General features: G+C 37.0%; 1 protein-coding gene and 1 pseudogene across 1 annotated transcript in view; one reads left to right on the top strand and one right to left on the bottom strand.

Moving 5' to 3' along the window:
* The window catches only part of CDKL5 (cyclin dependent kinase like 5), a 152,741-nt gene that overhangs the window by 29,105 nt on the left and 104,697 nt on the right, over window positions 1-18,939 (top strand). The window contains exon 3 of the mRNA XM_060137629.1: window positions 807-841. Within this exon, the coding sequence (XP_059993612.1) occupies window positions 807-841 (35 nt within the window). The remainder of the gene's footprint in view (window positions 1-806; window positions 842-18,939) is intronic.
* LOC132513455 (actin-related protein 2/3 complex subunit 1A-like) lies at window positions 12,376-13,348 on the bottom strand (annotated as a pseudogene).

Raw genomic sequence — 18,939 nt, 5'->3', positions numbered from 1 at the left:
ATTTTGATTCTCCTAATTAGATATTTTCACATTATAACTTTTGCCTCAATTTCCTTGCTGTCAACTCTGTGTTTTGCCTCTAAGGAAGCAGCTTACTGGCTAGTTAATAGTATAAGTAACCCAAAAGCTAGTGATGTATCTCATTTGAAATATATCAAAGAAAAGTGGGAGTGCTTGGCTATAAATGGCCAGAGATCCTTGGACCCCTCTGCTGGTGCCTTTGATTTTAATATTTATGGCAAAAATGTAGCAACTCCTACTAGTTATTGATTGGAATGCTGAGGTGAGGCCTGTACTATTTTGCCAGTCAGGGAAAACATTCCAGTATCTTAGAAGAGAATTTAAATGTCTCCTAGGACAGCGAACATATTTGGTAGGCTCCATGCTTGAGCCTACCTTTGTGAAACCATTAACTCTTAAAGTTTGAGTTCTCTAGAATCTTTTGAGGTGATTTTAATTTACTCTTAAAGTTATTATGTCCAAATCTTGTCTCTAGAAATTTTTAAACTTATGTTTAAAAAAGAAAAGTGAAATTTTCTTTAAAAAGAGAAGCATTTAAGAATATGCACTTGTTGGGGAAATGGGTTGCTTATACTCTTGGTTTATAAAAAATGTATAATAAATATTCATGCTCTCTTTGTATATGGCTCATTGCATTATCACTGCAGAATATTATCGTTTTAGGAATCATTATTATACCCTATATTGATAACCAATGTAAATATAATAGAACTTTGATTCTACAGTCTCCAAGAGCTGTAATTTGTATACGTGCCCCTAATTGTTTACTTCTTTTTTTATTATAGGAGCCTATGGAGTTGTACTTAAATGCAGACACAAGGCAAGTACATAATTTTTAAAAAGAAAATATCTATATATGTTTAACTGTTTTGAAACTAATGTAGTGTTCTGTGCATGTGGGCATATAATTAAAACTGGCTATGATGGTGATGATGCTTAATAAAGGAGAATTAATATGGGAACCCTGAAAAAAGAGACTTCTTTGGGTAAGCTTTATCATGATTAAGTAGTTAGTTCTTTACAGTCATGTGCTCTTTTTTTCAACTGACCTATGTGTAGGTGAAAAGCTGCCTAATGGGGAGAGAGAAAAGATGGTAGAGAAGAAATCAAAGTAGTGACAGATTTAATTTATGTTCAAGTACTTAAGAGCAAGGAGGAATTTCATGTCAATATTTTTCTTGTAGACCCAATAACTTAGACTGCTTATTGGGTCAGAATCCAGATTTTGAAGGGTAGTGTATAGGTGTTTGGTTATGAAATAGGGCTTGGGGTAATAGTGTATGATTATGACTGTTAGCTGTGGTTGATCACCCTTGAACAGCCTTGAAATGAATCTTATATGTATAGATTATTTGACTATGATTAATAATCACCAGTTATTCAGGGAGATTATTTCAAGTTTCCATAGGTGTTGCTCAGTGTTGAGCATGTTTTACTCAGAGACTACCGTTAAGATGGCAAGTGTTGAAGCTGTAACAATTTCAAACATTAGGTTAAATATTTTTCTATTATGGTATACCTAGTTTGAATATTAGTATCTGGCCTCATACTATTTTGTGTATAATTTGTTAAGACCAAGGTTTAAAGATTTTTGGGATATTTTATAATGATATAATTTATATCTGAGATGAGCTTAGCAATTTAGCCTAAGCCATTTAATTTAAACTCTCAATCTGTCAATCTGTCATAATATATGTATGTGTGTGTGTGTATATACACACACACACAAAGATGATATAATTTTTATGTTTGCTTTTTCTTTCCCATTGTACAAAATATTACTTACATTTTGAATTTAAGGCTTCATGACAGTTGATGTATTTTGGGTTTTACATCACAAATCTCTTTAATTCAAAGAATTTTCTATTCTTGAAATTGGGTGTTTGAGTTATTTTATGTTGATAATAGTTATCTGAAGATCTCTGCCAGTAAATCCTAAAAAAATGGTTTGAATACTGTTGGCTGTTGATTCAGGATGACTAAGAATTTAAAATAATAAATTAAATGTAATCAAAATAAATTTAGCACCTTAAATTCCTAATTAAGAAATATCACTGCAGTTTGAAATTAAACAAATAGAAAGCTCTCTAGTGAAGTGCTGTGCTTTTAAGGAGGTGCCTTGAGTTAAAATAAATTTAGGAAGCTTTAAAAAAGTAAAATTCTACTCAGGGGAAATAGGTTGTTAGTGTCCAAATTAAATTTGACTCTTTAATGAACATAATACTCCTTTTTGTACTATGGCTCTATTGATACAACATAGCAAATGGAAGCTTCAGTTCTTAGTCTTAATCCTTGAATTTTAAAACCCAGGGATTTCTGATATATAATGACAAATCTTCCAACAGTATTTTCTCTCAGTCGTTGTCACACTTCTTCCCGTGACCTTTTCCCCTATACTTTCTTTTTTTTAATTAAAAAAATTTTTTAAATTTTTTAATAGATCTTTATTGGAGTATAATTGCTTCACGATACTGTGTTAGTTTCCGTTGCACAACAAAGAGAATCAGCCATATGCATGACCTTATCTAAGCTCTCCTGCCTTTTATGTACAAATAAAGTTTATTAGTTGAATATATTGTTTTTATCTTTCCATATATCTGGTTTACTCATTTGTTAAAACATGCTTGTTAACTGTACCTCATTCTCATAATACACACTATTAGTGCCAGCAAGATGGGCTCAGAGTGAAAGTGGACGAGAACAGGCATCTCTGCTCTTGGGAAACCGACTCTAAACGTGAACTCTGATTCTTAGTGGCCATGTGCAAGGCATTTTGAGTTACAAGGATGAATAAACCATAGTTTTCTTGCCCTTATATGTCTTATGGTCTGTCTGAATAGATAGAAGAATAGATAAAAAATAACCTGTGAGATTGCTGCAAATGGGATTGCATCTAAAAAAAATACCTCTTTTTTACTGCCCTTCACTAAATGAGGGCCCTACAGACCACCTGTCTGAGTATCGTTGCTTTTTCCTTTCATGTACCTAAAAAGATAGCACTGGATGGAAAATTTGAAGCATAAATTAGTACCTAACTCAGAGTAATATAAAATTCTTTCTAGAATTTGCAACTGTTTAGTCATTAGACTTCTTACAGTATACCCTTTTTTCAGCTAGAATCAGACCTTCAGATCTTTACCCCACTGTCCAAAAATAGAGAATTTGATGCTTCTGATAAGATTTACCCGTTAGGATCAAACGAATGGATAACTATGAAATCTCATAGTCAAAAATGGATATAATCCTCCCTTTTGTGCTTATTATGTGTAAAGTGATCATGCCCATATATTTTGTATACCTTTTAAATTTTTAATAAAATGCTTATAAAAATGTATAAATCAGGTCTCTTGTGATTACTTACACAGGTGTGTGATCACATGCATAAATTTGATCTGTTTCTGAGAATGTTGGCTATGATTGTATATATAACTAAATAATTCCTAGCATATGGTGTATTTGAACAAGTATGAAAGAAAGTCACTGTTTTAATCTGTGTCCTGTTGCAAGAAATTTAGAGGTCATGTTTATAAACAGATATATCTTGTCTTTTGTGGACATAATATGATGTTGGGCTATTCCAGACCAAAGATCATACTCCTTAATTTACTGAAATAAATGCTGCCCAATTAAAAAAGAAAAATGTAACTGTACTTTCTTTTTGACAACTTCTGTTTATTGTTATATATACATATTGGCATGTATATGAACACTCTTAGCAGTGACTATTAAACTCTTTATGGAGCTTTATGATGACTCGCACTTGGAAGAAGTTCTGGCTTGGACCTTTGCCCTGTCAATATGCATTGCTGATCTTCTTTTTCTTTACGTGTCTGCTTTGAAGTGCCTGTGAGAGGGGAGGCATGTTTTACAGTACACTTTTCTTCCCAGAAACCCAAAAAGGTCATCCTCACAACAAAGTAGGGAGAATGGAATGGAGTTGAAATAGGGAGATGCGATTAGAACTTGAGGCAAGAGAGAGGATAGAGAGAGGTTGGAGATTGATGCTAATTGAGCCTAGGACAGTGAAGTGCTGATTCATGTAGTTCCTTTCCTATGGCTGGGGTTGACTTATGAGAAGTGTTTGTTTGTTTTGAAGTAGTAGGTAACGAATGCTCTTGAATAGCTAGTTATACAAAGCTGTAAACAATCCAGTACTGGGGTACAGCTGTAAGAATTGAGTAAATGATAAACTTGACTTAAATTACAGAACCAAAAAGGAAGGACACTGTAGAGAGCTTTTGCACAGTGGTGGGTCCCTGTGGAGGGATTAAAGATGATCCCAAGGATTTGTGGTAAACTGGAAAAGCATTGGTATCATTTATCTGACTGGGAAACTTGTAAAGGATGTATAAGTTTGGAGGGAGAGATAATGAGTTTGGCTTTCATAATAAAGAATAAAATGTCAACAGAATACCAAACCTGATATTAGTAAATACCATATATTGAGCATCTACCATATATGGTAGATAGGCACTCTATTTGATGTTTTACATTTAATCCCCACAATCCCCACTCTCATCCTTATTTTACATATGAGGAAACTGAGTCAGAGAGAGGCTATGTAACAGGGCCAAGATTATGCAGCTGATAAGTGGCGAAACCAGGCTTTGATCTGACTCCAGAAATGGCTACCTTGAACCTGAGATGGAAGTGTGAAATGATATGAACCTTCCAAGAGGGAGTACAGAGCAGAGTGAAAGACGTGTTTAAAATGATCATACTGAAAGGAGAGGGAGTAGACCTCTTGAAAGCAAGGAAGAAAGATTTTTTTTTAAATGGTATTCACCAATAGTGTTAAAAATCCATTAAAAAGATCCATAATGGTAAGGATTGAGGGGTGAGAAAATCCATTTCATTTAAGAATGCCATTTATTAATGACTTCTTTAAGTCAAATGATACATTAATGCCAAATTGCAAGAGGGTAAGGAGAGAGTAGATAGAGAAGATCTGGATTGTGTCATTTTTCTCTTTTGAGAGTTGTAGGAAGAGTAGATTTGATTAAATATTTTCTAGGTAGGAATACCCATATTTTCCCCTACTAAAAGGCATTCTTTGGATGTTTGTTATTACTTAATATTCACAAATTTGTCTTTTGTTATAAGCCTTCATTTTTAGCAAGCAATATGCATTTTGGATTAATGATTCCATTTTTCTTTTTCAGATTAATTTTATTTTTTCACCAAAAAGCTGAATGATGATTTGGTTACTTTTTTTTAATCAAACTATTTTGAGAAGGTGCTTGAGGAAAAGTCAATGAACCATTATCAATTTAACAGATTATTTATAGTTGCCATCTAAAACCATACAGTTATTTTCTACTAGACCAAAATAAACTTATTTTTTCAGGTTGTTGCCCACATTAAATAAAACAGATGTTTTTCTTTAATTTTTAGTTTTAGGTTTTACATGTTATTAGAGTTTTTAAAACTTAAAAAAGATGTCAACAATGAGAAACAGAATATATGGGATATTATTTACTTTGTCATTTTATTCCTCCTTATTTAAATAAAAATAAGATGTGGTTTCTTGCTTTTGTGTGCAAAATTCCTAGCGTTTGAAGAAGATTATAGCGAGGCTTGGGGTTTTTCATAAAGATTGTAAGAAGCTGGAAGTATTTCAGTATTAATTGATTATTTTATCATAATCTTTTTTTAAGTAATTGCACTGTCTGAAATTATGTGAATTTACTGCAGGTTATGAAGATTAATGAGATATCAATATCAAACTGGACTTCAGGTCAGGAACAAAGATAGTAGGAATCATTAATGGGGGAAAACATCTGCCTCTTCTTACAGAGGCACTCATGTAGAACCATTACTTCTGTGTGGTTTCCTCTCTTGACCGGGTTTTTGTTTCTGATCCAATTGACTGTAGAACAGTCTCTAGAACACGACAGAAGTCTCACCAAAATCATACTTCTTTGTACTATAATATTTTGTATTTCCAATTCTGCTAGTCTGTTGATATAGGAAAAACTACCCATGTTTCTGTTGTCTTGTTATCAGTAAAAGAAACAATGGCTCAGGTGTCAATTTCCAGTTGAATCTGACTTCTTCAGGGAACCAGAAGAATCTGGGGCTTTTGCAGGCTTCCTGGTTGCCTTTATCCTCATCGTCCTAATCTGGATTTTTTTGTTTGTTTGTTTTTTAGTAAATGAGATAAGGGAATGGTCAAATTAGAACTAGCCCCACTACTAGCTCTGCATGCATTGTCTACATAGAAGACTTTACCTCATTTGTCCTTCTTATAGTGACTCAGTACCCCCCCCCGACTCCACAGCCCCCCAGTCTAGAGGACGAGTTGGCTGGAGCACTAGATGGACTTTAAAGTCCCCTTTTCTGCCAATCATAAAACATAATTATTTCCTTCTTTAAGAGAACATTCTTGGGACTTCCCTGGTGGTCCCGTGGTTAAGACTCTGCTCCCAATGCAGGGGGCCCGGGTTCAATCCCTGATCTGGGAACTAGGTCCCACATGCCTGCACACCACAACTAAGACCCGGAGCAGTCAAATAAATAAATTAATAAATATTAAAAAGAGAGAGAGAGAGAGAGAACATTCTTTCTACATCTTCTTAAGATGAGTAATTTCATTAGTCTTTGATAAATGTCTCTGCTTAAGGGATTTAACTAGTTCTTTAATGTGACTTTAAAACTTCAGGAACCAAAAATGAGTGTGAATCATTTTTCTACACAGCCTGAAATATATATTCACTGGAAATATAAGAAAAAGAACTGATCAACAAATGCCCGTATAGTGGACACTTTTAAATAGTTAAGCATAACCCTTTATCAGTTGTTGAAATCAGTAACTGAAAAGTAGTACGTGGGGATCTATTTTTATATAAAAAGTAACCCACCCATGAAATACCACTAGAAGCTATAGTTCATATTCTGCAGTGCTTTTGAGCTTTACTATTTCTTTTTTTTTTAATTTATTTTATTTTTTTTTTGGCTGTGTTTGGTCTTTGTTGCTGTGCACGAGCTTTCTCTAGTTGCAGCAAGCAGGGGCTACTCTTTGTTGCAGCACGCGGGCTTCTCATTGCGGTGGCTTCTCGTTGCGGAGCACAGGCTCTAGGCGCACAGACTTCAGTAGTTGTGGCTCATGGGCTCAGTAGTTGTGGCTCACAGGCTCTAGAGTGCAGGCTCAGTAGTTGTGACGCACGGGCTTAGTTGCTCCATGGCATGTGGGATCTTCCTGGACCAGGACTCGAACTCGTGTCCCCTGCATTGGCAGGCAGAATCTTAACCACTGTGCCACCAGTGAAGCCCACTATTTCTTAATTTAAAGGTTTGTTTCCTATGTTAAAGCATTTTAATTAAAAAAATCAAATTAAAATTTTTTTCTACCTCCTGTACTTAAAGCACTGTGTTCTAGGCATGGTATTACAAAGTAAAATTCAACCAAATATTTGTTTAAGAAAAATCTATTGAGTGCCTGTGGGCCAAATCTGGCCCGCCACTTATTTTATGGAACATAGCCATACTCGTTCATTTACGTATTTTCTATGGATGCTTTTGCGCTAAAATGACAGAGTTAAGTAGTTGCAACAGAGACCGTATGACATACAAAGCCTAAAATATAATGTTTATTTTGTGGCCCTTCCTAAACAGAAAAAGTTTGCTGACTTCTAATGCTGAGCAGCCCTAACTAGGAGAATACAGTGGAAACAGCATAGTGGCCTCAGTGGACCAACAATCTCAGTTTCTGTTTGTCTCTTTGCCCTTGGTGCTCTTGGAGTCTGAGGAATAGAATTAATAAAGTGTGGAACTTCCACTGAAAATTACTTTTCCCTTGAGCTGGGCTTGGGTAAATCTTTTGGCTGGCTAAGTAGGAAATTTTATATTGGTTACCTCGTTCATGATCAACTGTCAGAACGGAGAAGTGGACTTTGCTAGGAACTGGGCATACAGAGACACATACAATCTATTCACCCTGACTGTGTTCCATCACTGGCCTGAATAGCTCTCTTTTCATCCAAAATGAATACAGAGAAGAAAACAGTCTCCACTGAGACTATGAAAGATTACTTGAGTTCAAGAGAAGGACATTCGCACAAATATGAAGAGTTAAATTCTTTGGAAACAAAAAAACTTGAGATAGCTTCCTAATATAATTCAAGTGGCCATAAATGAGAAATTAAGTTAAGAAGCAATAGTAATAATCTCTGTTTCAAGTACCTCTTAACTTCCAGGCATTGTGCTATGCTAGGTGCTTTTTTTTTTTTTTTAATATAAATTATTTATTTATTTATTTGTTTTTGGCTGCGTTGGGCCTTTGTTGCTGTGAGCAGGGGGCTACTCTTCATTGAGGTGTGCGGGCTTCTTGTTGCAGAGCACAGGCTCTAGGTGTGCAGGCTTCAGTAGTTGTGGCTCGTGGGCTCTAGAGCGCAGGCTCAGTAGTTGTGGCACATGGGCTTAGTTGCTCCACGGCATGTGGGATCTTCCCGGACCAGGGATCGAACGCGTGTCCCCCTGCATTGGCAGGCGGATTCTTAACCACTGTGCCACCAGGGAAGTCCTATGCCAGGTGCTTTATTTTCATTACTCTTTAGATCCTCATAGCAACTATAAAAGTTAGAAAGAATTACCTTCCTTTAACATGAGGGAAACTGATGCTCAAATATAATAGGTTAATTTCCTGAAGGCCATACAGATTAGTAGGTGGTAGAGCCAGGAAGTAAGCCTCATAGGCCCATCTTCTTTTTTTGTTTTTTAATCGATGAATAGTTGATTTACAATGTTGTGACCTTTTTTAAAAAAAAATTGAGGTAAAATTCACATAATGTAAAACCAACCATTTTAAAGTGTACAATTCAGTAGCATTTAGTACATTCACAATATTGTACAATCACTACCTCTGTCAAGTTCCAAAACACTTTTATCACCCCAAAAGAAAACCCCATACCCATTAAGTACTCACTCCTTGTTTCTCCCTCTCTCTATCCCTGGCAAACACCAATCTGATTTTTCTATAGATTTACCTATTCTGGATATTTCATATAAATAGAATCATATACAATTTGTGACCATTTGAGTTTGACTTCTTTCACTTGGTGTAATGTTTTTGAGGTTCATCCATGTAGCCTGTATCATTACTTCATTCCTTTTTTTATGACTGAGTCATATTCTGTTGTATGGACATATCACATTTTGTTTATCCATTTATCTGTGGATGGACATTTGGGTTTTCACCTTTTGATTATCGTGAATAGTGTTGCTGTGAACATTTGTGGTCAAGTTTTGTTTGAGTCCCCGTTTTCAGTTCTTTTGGGGTATACGGCAAAAAGTGGAAATACTAGCTAGGTATATGGTAATTCTGTGTTTAATTTTTTTGAGGAACCACAAAACTGTTTTCCTCAGTGACTGCAGCACTTTACATTCTTGCCAGCACTGTACAAAGGTTCCAATTTCTCCACATCCTCGCCAACACTTGTTTCCTTATTTTTTTTTATTGTAGCCATCCTAGTTGATGTAAAATGGTATCATTTTGTGGTTTTGATTTGCATGACACTAATGATTAGTGATGTTGGACATCTTTTCATGTGCTCTTGGCTATTTGTATGTCTTTGGAGAAATGTCTAGTCAAGTCCTTTGCCCATTTTTTGATTAGGTTATTTCAACCATTTGTTGAAAGGACTTCTTTCTCCATTGGATTGCCTCCGCTTCTTTATCAAAGATCAGCTGTGTTTGTGTTGAGTCTAGTTTGGGGTTCTGTGTTCTGTTTCATTGATCTGTGTGTCTATTCTTCACCAATATCATACTGTCTTGATTTACTGTAGCTTTGTAGTAAGTCTTAAAGTCAGGTAGTGTCAGTCCTCCAATTTTGTTGTTCTTTCTCAGTATTGTGTTGGCTATTCCAGGTCTTTTGCCTTTCTATTTTATCTTTTAAATCAGTTTGTTGATATCCACAAAATAGCTTGCTAGGATTGGGATTGCATTGAATCTGTAGATCAAGTTGAGAATTGACATCTTAACAATATTGTGTGTTCTAATCAATGACCACAGAATATGTCTCCATTTGATTTTTCTCTCTTTGATTTCTTTCAACAAAGTTATTTAGTTTTTCACATACATATCTTACAATTGTTTTGTTAGCTTTATACCTAAGTACTTTTTTTCTTTTGGTGATAATATAAATGGTATTGTTTTTAATTTTTAAATTCCAGTTGTTCTTTGCTGGTATATAGGAAAGTGATTGACTTTTGTATGTTAGCTTTGTATCCTGTGACCTTGCTAGAATTGCATATTAGTTCCAGTGTTTTTTGGGGGGTAAGTTCTTTGGGATTTTCTTCATAATCAGTCATGTCATCTGCGAACAAAATAGTTTTACTTCTTCTTTCCCAATCTGTATACCTTTTAATTCCTTTACCTGTCTTGTATTAGTTATGACTTCCAGTACAATGTTTAATACAGATGGTGAGAGAGGACATTCTTGTCTGGTTCCTGAGCTCAGTGGGAAGGCATGCAGTTTCTTACCATTAAATACGATGTTAACTGTAGGTTTCTTGTAGATGTTCTTTATCAAGTTGAGGAAGTTCTCTCTATTCTTAGATTGCTAAGAGTATTTATCACAAATGGGTATTGGGTTTTGTCAAATGCTTTTCTGTATCACTTGGTATGATCATGTGGTGTTTTTACTTTCATCTGTTGATTATGAATTGATTTTAGGATGTTGAACCAGCCTTGCATACCTGGGATAAATCCCATGTAGTCAAGATGTGTATTTCTTTTTATACATTGCTGGATTTGATTTGATAATATTGGTTGAGGATTTCTACATCTGTGTTCATGTAGTTTGCCTTTCTTTAATGTCTTTATCTAGTTTTGGTATTGGTAATACCATACATAATGTGTCCTCATAGAGTAAGCTTTGAAGTGTTTCTCTACTTCTGTTTTCTGGAAGAGATTGTAGAGAATTTCTTCCTTAAATGTTTCGTAGAATTCACCAGTGAAACCATCTAGGTATGGGACTTTCTTTCTGGGAAGTTTATTAATTATTGTTTGAGTTTCTTCCATAGATAAAGGCCTATTCAGATTATCTATTATTCCTTGTGTAAATTTTGATAGTTTGTATCTTTTAAGGAATTGGTCCACTTATCTAAGTTATAAAATGTGTAGGCATAGATTTGTTCATAATATTCATTTATTATCCTTTTAATGTCCACGTGATTGGTAATGATGATACTTCTTTCATTTCTGATATTAATAATTTGTGTCTTCGCTCATTTTTTTCTTGGTTATCCTGGCTAGAGGTTTATCAATTTTATCAGTCTTTGCAAAGAACCATCTTTTGTTCCCATTGATTTTTTTCACTACTGAGTTCCTGTTTTCAATTTCATTGATTACTGCTATAGTTTTTATTGTTTTATCTTTTTATCTATTTGCTTTAGTCTTAAGTTGTCCTTCTTTGCCTTATATCCTAAGGTAGAAGCTTAGGTTATTGATTTTAAGTCTGTTTTCTTTTCTAATATATGCATTCAGTGCTATAAACTTTTCTCTAAGCCCTGCTTTTGCTGCATCATACAAATTTTGATTTGTATTTTCATTTTCATTTAGTTCAAAATATTTTAAAAGTCCTCTTTAGATTTCCTCTTTCACCTATGTATTATTTAGAAATGTGTTGTTTAATGGCTAAATATTTTGAGATTTTTCCGTTTATCTTTTTGTTATTGTTTTCTAGTTTAATTCCATTGTGGTGTGAGAAAATACTTTGTATGATTTTTATTCTTTAAAATTTGCTGATTTGTGTTTTGTGGTACAGAATTTGGTCTATCTCGATGAATATTCCATGTGAGCTTGAGAACATGTATTCTGCTGCTGTTGGATGAAGTATTATGTAAATGGCAGGTAGTTTTAGTTGCTTGATAGTGCTATTCAATTCACCTATCTTTATTCTCTTTTTTTTTTTTTGCCTACTGAAAGGGGGTGTTGAAGTCTCCAACTGTAATAGTGGATTTGTCTGTTTCTCTTTGCAGGTCTGTTGCCTCATATATTTTGTTTTGTTTTTTTGTTCAATATTTTTATTTAATTTTTTAACAGACAATTTACATACCTCCCCCACCCCTTCCTTTAAGTTAGTGTGACAATTTTCCATAATAAACTGCTTAAAGAGAAGCTTTGGTCAAGAATGGAATGAAATAGCAAAAGAAAAAAACAAAAAAAAACACCCCAAATCACTGCTGCTTTTAAAAAACCAACACTTTCACCAATTACACTCAAACAAAACACAGAACAAGGTTTGCGCCTTATGCGTCTTCAGTGTTTCCTGGAGGCTGGCTCTCCTCCCCATCATGCGAATGGTGGAGTTGCTTGGTGCAGCCTATCTGTCCTCATGCTGGATCTGGGAGGCTCGCTCAGCTTCACATTATCCAAAGGCCCTGGATAGAAGACTCTAAGGTCTTGAAATCCGAAATGGTCATGGCTCCGTCAATGCCAGTAGTGCAAAATTTGCGACAATCTTGATTGTCCACCTCATAAATAGACACTTGAGTGATGCTGTTCTGGTGCAGCGTCTCCAGGGCTGTGTTTCGGTCCTTGGTCATGGCCCACTTGTCCGTGTTGTGGAAGTGCTCCATGGCCGACATGTTGCGCTGGATGCTCTCTTTCGGGAGGTCTAGCTTGGAGACGAAGGTCAAGCAGCCACGGTCGTCGTAGTTAAAGAGCATGGGGCAGCAGTCATGGCCAGCAGCCACAACGCTGTTCTCTGAGCCGAACGACACACTCAGGAGGGGCAGGAACTCTGTCTTCAGAGTTGAGACCTGCACGCTTTTTGAGGCATCAACAACAGACACGGTGCCGTCGTGGCTGACCCAGGCCAGGCGGCTCCCGCTGGCAAAGAAGCTGACCCCATTCACCCAGCCGCCAGTGCCACTGCCACCAAACTCTGACATCAGCTGACCAAAAGGCATCTTGCTGCCCCAGGGTGTACTGGCGACCGTGGAGCGAATGGGTTTTTTTATGTGCTTGCTTACCCACCAGTCATTTTCTGACTCGAAGTAACAAACAGAAATGAGTTGTGCTCTGCTGCCTGCAGCAAATTTGTTCTCTCGCGGGGACCACTTGACAAAAGCGGCTGCGCAGTTAATTCTCAGGATCACCAGGGTCGGCTTTCAAACTCCACCTTTCTGACCCCAGACGTAGGCATTGTGGTCAGCCCTACAAGTGACAATGCGGTCACTCTTGGGAGCCCAGTCGATACCTGTGATGTGTCCGTTGTCCTCCTTGAACTCATGAGCTTTCACCCACTGGCTCCCGTTCTTATAGATGTGGACTTCATGGTTACTGGGGCTAAGGGCAATCTGGGTACGATCCCTGTTCCAGGCATGGCACGTGATTAGCTCTAGTAAAAATTGATGCAGGGACATTATTCTTAGTGTTTTCGAAGGATAGACAGCTGGGAGTCGGGGCCATCCAGACGGGCTCGGAGCGTTGAATTCACAGACTCTGGTCAATGGACACCAACAGGCTCTGGCGGACGCGGGTGGAGGACCGAGGCCCAGAGGGAGCCCCTTGTATATTTTGATGCTGTCTTGTGTGGTGCATACATATTAAGGATTGTTATGCCTTCTTGGAGAATGTATCATTTTCTAATGCCCCTCTTTATCCCTGATGATTTTTCTCGTTCTGAAGTCTACTTTGTCTAAAACTGATACAGCTATTCCAGCTTTCTTTTGATTAATATTAACATGGTATATCTTTCTTTATCCCTTTGCTTTGAACCTAGATGTATCTTTATATTTAATGTGAGTTTTTAAAATCTACTCTGACAATCTCTTTTAGTTGGTATATTTAGGCCATTCACATTTAAAGTGAGTATCAATATACTTGGATTAATATGAACCATGTTTGTAACTTTTCTATTTGTTATACTTCTTTTTTTTAAACAATAACAGGTCCCCTTTTTCTTCCTTCCCTGATTTCAGTTGACCATTTTGTATGATTCTGTTTTCTCTCCTGTCTTAGCATATCCATTATATTTCTTTTAAAAAGGGTTTTTAGTTGTTGCTCTGGAGTTTACAGTGTATATTTACAACTTATCATCTAAGTCCACTACCGGATAACTCTACTCTGCTTCTGAGATAGTACAGGTACCTTTCATTTTACTTATCCATTTGCTATAATTAGCAAATATGCTATTACTGTTATTACTTAGAACAGTTATCTATTAAGAATAGGAAAAATAGATTTTATTTTACCTTCATTTATTCCTTCTCCAATGCTCTTTCTTTCTTTGTGTAGACCTGACTTTCTGGCCTATGTCATTTTCTTTCTCTGAAGACCTTTTTAAAACAGTTTTTACTAGGCAGGCCTACTGGTGACAAATTCCCTCAGTTTTTGTTTATCTGAGAAAGTTTTTATTTCTCCTTCACTTTTGAAGGATAATTTCACTGAATACCTTCTAGGTTGGTGTTTTTTTTCCTTTCAACACTAAATATTTCACTTCATGGCTTCTGACAGGAAGTCAAATGTACTTCTTATCCTTGTTCTCCATAAGTAAGGTGTTTTTTTCCCCTCTGGCTTCTTTCATGATTTTCTCTTTGTGTTTGGTTTTCTGTAGTTGGAATACGATATGTTTAGGTGTAGAGTTTTTGGGTATTTATCTTGCTTGGTGTGCTCTGAGCTTCCTGGATGTGTGATTTGGTGTCTGTCATTAATTTTGGAGGATTCTCAGCCATTATTCCTTCAAATATTTTTTCTCTTTTGTCTCATTATTCTTCTGGTATTCCAGTGACACCTTTTGTAATTGTCCCATAGTTCTTGGATATTCTTTTCTCCTTTTTAAAATTCTTTTTTCTGTTTGCATTTTAGTTTGGGAAGTTTCTCTTGACATATCTTTAAGTTCACTGATTCTTTCCTTGGCCATGTCCAGTCTACTGATGAGCCCATTAAAGGTATTATTCATTTTTGTTATGGTGTTTTTTTTTGTTTTGTTTTGTTTTGCGGTACGCGGGCCTCTCACTGTTGTGGCCTCTCTCGTTGCGGAGCACAGGCTCCGGACGCACAGGCTCAGCGGCCATGGCTCACGGGCCCAGCTGCTCCACGGCATGTGGGATCTTCCCGGACCGGGGCACGAACCCGTGTTCCCTGTATCAGCAGGTGGACTCTCAACCACTGCGCCACCAGGGAAGCCCTGTTATGGTGTTTTTGAGTTTTAGCATTTCCTTTTAATTCTTCCTTAGAGTTGTATATACTTACATTACCTGTCTGTTCTTGCATGTTGTCTACCTTTTCCATTAGAGTGCTTACCATAGTAATCATAGTTGTTTTAAATTCCCTGTCTGAAATTATCACTGGTAATCCCCAAACCTGTGCCATATCTGAGTCTTGTTCTGATGCTTGCTTAATCTCCTCACACTCTGTTTTCCCTTGCCTTTTAGCATACTTTTTAGTGTTTTTTAAAAGCCAGGTAGGATATATTGGATAATAGAAATGGAGGTAAATAGGCCTGTAGTATAAGGTTTCATGTTAATTTGGCTAGGAGCTAGGCTGTGTTTAATGTTTGTTGTAGGTGTAGATGCCAGAGGCTTCTGTTTCCTCTAGTGTCTTTATTTTTAAAATTTTCTCCCCCATTATCTTTGGGTTTCCCTAAGAAGTCCTTTCTAAGTAGAGTCTGTTTCTTGCAACTCTTTCCGTTGTAATCCACTGTTACTGGATTACTGTGGAACCTTGGTGATGTGGTGGTAGAGTGTGGGGAAGGGCAAGTGTTTTATAATCTTAGGACCAAGTCTTAGTCTTTTGGTGGGCCTGAGCCCTGGACTGCAACCTTCAGAAGTATTTCTTAGCCTTCCCCCAACCCCTGCTTCCTTTAGGTGAAACAAGTCTAGAGAAGTCTGTGTTGGCTAATTTCCCCTCTCCCAGGACAGTATAGAAGGCTCTGGTATATTTTCCCTTGGAGTGTTGGCCTTTGCTATGGAGAACCTTCTGGGTTTATTTCAAAACTGTTACTTTTTCCCATGGGTGGATTTCAAAATCGTCACTTTTCTCTTCCTCTTACCCAAAAGGGGAGGAGATTGTTCTTGTATCTTCACAGTCAGAACCTGGTGAGGTTCCTGGAGGTAAAGCCATGAGAGTATAGAGGCTCTCCTAAGATCGGGCCCCCAGGAGTTCTTACTCACAAGCCTTTGTCAAAATTACGATTTAAGTTTTCTTACTAGTGTATTAACTCCAGCACTTTCTGCTCCAGGTAAGCTGATCTTGGATGTGATTCTCTGTATTTGCCTGTTTCTCCAGATTTCAAGAGTTCAGTTTGCCCTGTGTCCTCAATTCTCTGATAAGCCTAATAAAAGTTGCTGATTGGCAGTTTGTTCAGGTTTTTTTTGTTGTAAGGACATGAGTGACAATATCCAAGCACCTTATGTGTTGGAGCTGATCCTGAAATCTTATATTTATATTTTTAAATTGGAAATACCTTGTCCAGTTTAAAAATAATGTTCAACAAGAGGCTTTTAACTTGCCTATGAGCCATTTGCTTAGCTAGATCAGTTATTTTCATCCCTTTGAATCTCAGATCTGTATATTTTCAAAGTGCTTAGTAAGAACTTTTTCCAGGCAAAATATTTGAAAATGTTGAGAACTTTCATGTAGTTCTAGAAAATTGCTAATAACTTTATCCTAAAGTAACCAGAATTATCGACCCCCCCCACCCCTCGCACTGTTTTTTGTTTTATCAGGTACCTTTAACCATGCTAAAGTAGTTTCAGGGATTATTTTCTTTAACCTTCATTTGTTGTTATTTTACCCCACTTGTTTTTGAAGAAGTAACTCAATTTTTAAAGGCACTTTGAAATCTCTGGAGACTAAGCATTGGTTAAATTTGAAAAACTAATGAGAATAAATGCCCAACTCTTATGCTGCAAATGGTCTCTTTTCGATTAACCTTGATGAATGTATTAATCATAAACTATACATCTTGGTGATTTTAGCTTAATAGGATTACTTTCAGAATCTGTGTGATAGAGGACAGTTTGGCTAAAATGTGTTATTTAAGCAACTGAGAAAGCACTGTGTGTACTTTTAAGCCTTATAATTTGATTACTTGCTAAAAAATTGCATTTTGGGAGGCTTCAGTTCTTATCCTTGGAGAACAGTTGTAACCAACTTTGGGTAGTTGAGGCATTGTAAATTGTATTAACCTTGCCCCCCCTTTTTAGGTTTCATTTTAAGTTTTATTTTTCTTACTGAATCTACTCTGAGGAACAGCCATTAAACCAAGAAACAAATAAGCTGTATGGTATTTAAGATTGCTTATTAGTAGGCAAATTCATATTATTTTTACTTTAAGAAATATTTTCCTCTTTTAATTTTCCTGATTGTTTAAAATGAATACCTTTGGGAATTAAATTTTTTAAAGTGGGAGAATTAAAATATAAATATTATGAATGTTATCTTAATATACTAAATAAAGTTTGTTTTAAAAATGATGAGTCAGTGCTGTATTGAGATAATTTGGTTGAAAATAATTATTTTTGCCATGTAATAATCAGTTAGCTGTGGTCCTCCGTTTTAAAGTAAAATCTGTTTGTCTGGCGTGCTCTGAATTAGAGGCAGAAACTTTTCCGTAGGCTTTTTGCTCAGAGACGTTTCTTAAAAAGAAAGAGTGCTGTCAGGAGGAATTGGAGAAAGAAGAGGTCTTCAGTAGTGGCACAGCAGGTGTATGTTGTGCCCCATGTCAGGTTCCACCCACTCTCAACAGATTGGTGGATGGTATCAGAGTTGCTCCTCTTGAGATTTTTTTTTTAAAAGCTCTTGAGAAGAAACCCACAAGAATGAACACAGTGTGTCAGCATTTTAGTCTTAACAAAAAAGCTTCCATGTGCTAACAATTCAACTGAAGATAATGGTCCACATTCAGTAAATAAGTATTTAAATTGAGGCCCCTGTTGGCAGAGACCTGACTTCAGTTCTCAGATAAGGAGAGAGTAGCAGCTCTTCTTTTTTAGTCCTGATCTTGCTACTACTCCCTGCTAACTGGAATGGCAGCTACCCTTGCAAAATGCCCCTTTATTCACCACAGCGTTCAGGACCACAGCACTAGTATAGATTGCATATTTCCCTCTCCAGAGACTCTCAGGATCAGACCCATGATTCTTTTCTTTTTTAAAAAAAAATTAATTTATTTTTTAAATTTTTATCTTTGGCTACATTGGGTCTTCATTGCTGTGCGCGGGCTTTCTCTGGTTGCAGAGATCGGGGGCTACTCTTCATTGCAGTGCGCGGGCTCTCGGCACACGGGCTTCGGTAGTTGTGACGCACGGGCTTAGTTGCTCTGCGGCATGTGGGATCTTCCCGAGCCAGGGCTCGAACCCCTGTCCCCTGCATTGGCAGGCAGATTCTTAACCACTGCGCTACCAGGGAAGCCCAGACCCATGATTCTTGACATCCTCTTTTACTTTCTGTCACCACCGAAACTCACTGGCCGTCCATTAGCCCAGAACCCTTGTCTCTGTACTGATCTGTACATCCCTCTTTTACATCCTGGTTCCTCCCACAACCCTCCCACTGTCCCCTAGAGCTCCTGAACTGCCATTAATAATTTCTCCAATGGCCTCAATCTTGCCCCAGCCTCACAGTGTAATTTCAGTTTCTGCCTCTGGGATTCTCTGCTACTGCCAAGCAGATGCCTGAGGTAGCCCCCTCTGGCACCATTCTGCTGCCTCTGCCTACTACCTGGTAACCCTGCTGCCTGCTTTCGAGCTAGCTCCTTGAGTACAGTGAGTCCTTCCCTCTTCAAATTTTTGCCCATGCTGCTGCTTCACATGCAGCGGTTTTTCCAGTCTTTGCTTGGCTGACTCTATACATTCTAATCTGGGTTTCCTTGTGGTAATCTCTGTTGGTGCCTATTTGTTTCCTTCTTGGCACTTATTTAAATTTGCAATTGTATATTCACTTACTCACTTAGCCTTTTTCATTGATTCT

The sequence above is a fragment of the Lagenorhynchus albirostris genome, chromosome X (genome assembly GCF_949774975.1).
Source record: "Lagenorhynchus albirostris chromosome X, mLagAlb1.1, whole genome shotgun sequence".
NCBI lineage: Eukaryota > Metazoa > Chordata > Mammalia > Artiodactyla > Delphinidae > Lagenorhynchus > Lagenorhynchus albirostris.
This window is presented reverse-complemented; position numbering and strand designations above follow the sequence as displayed.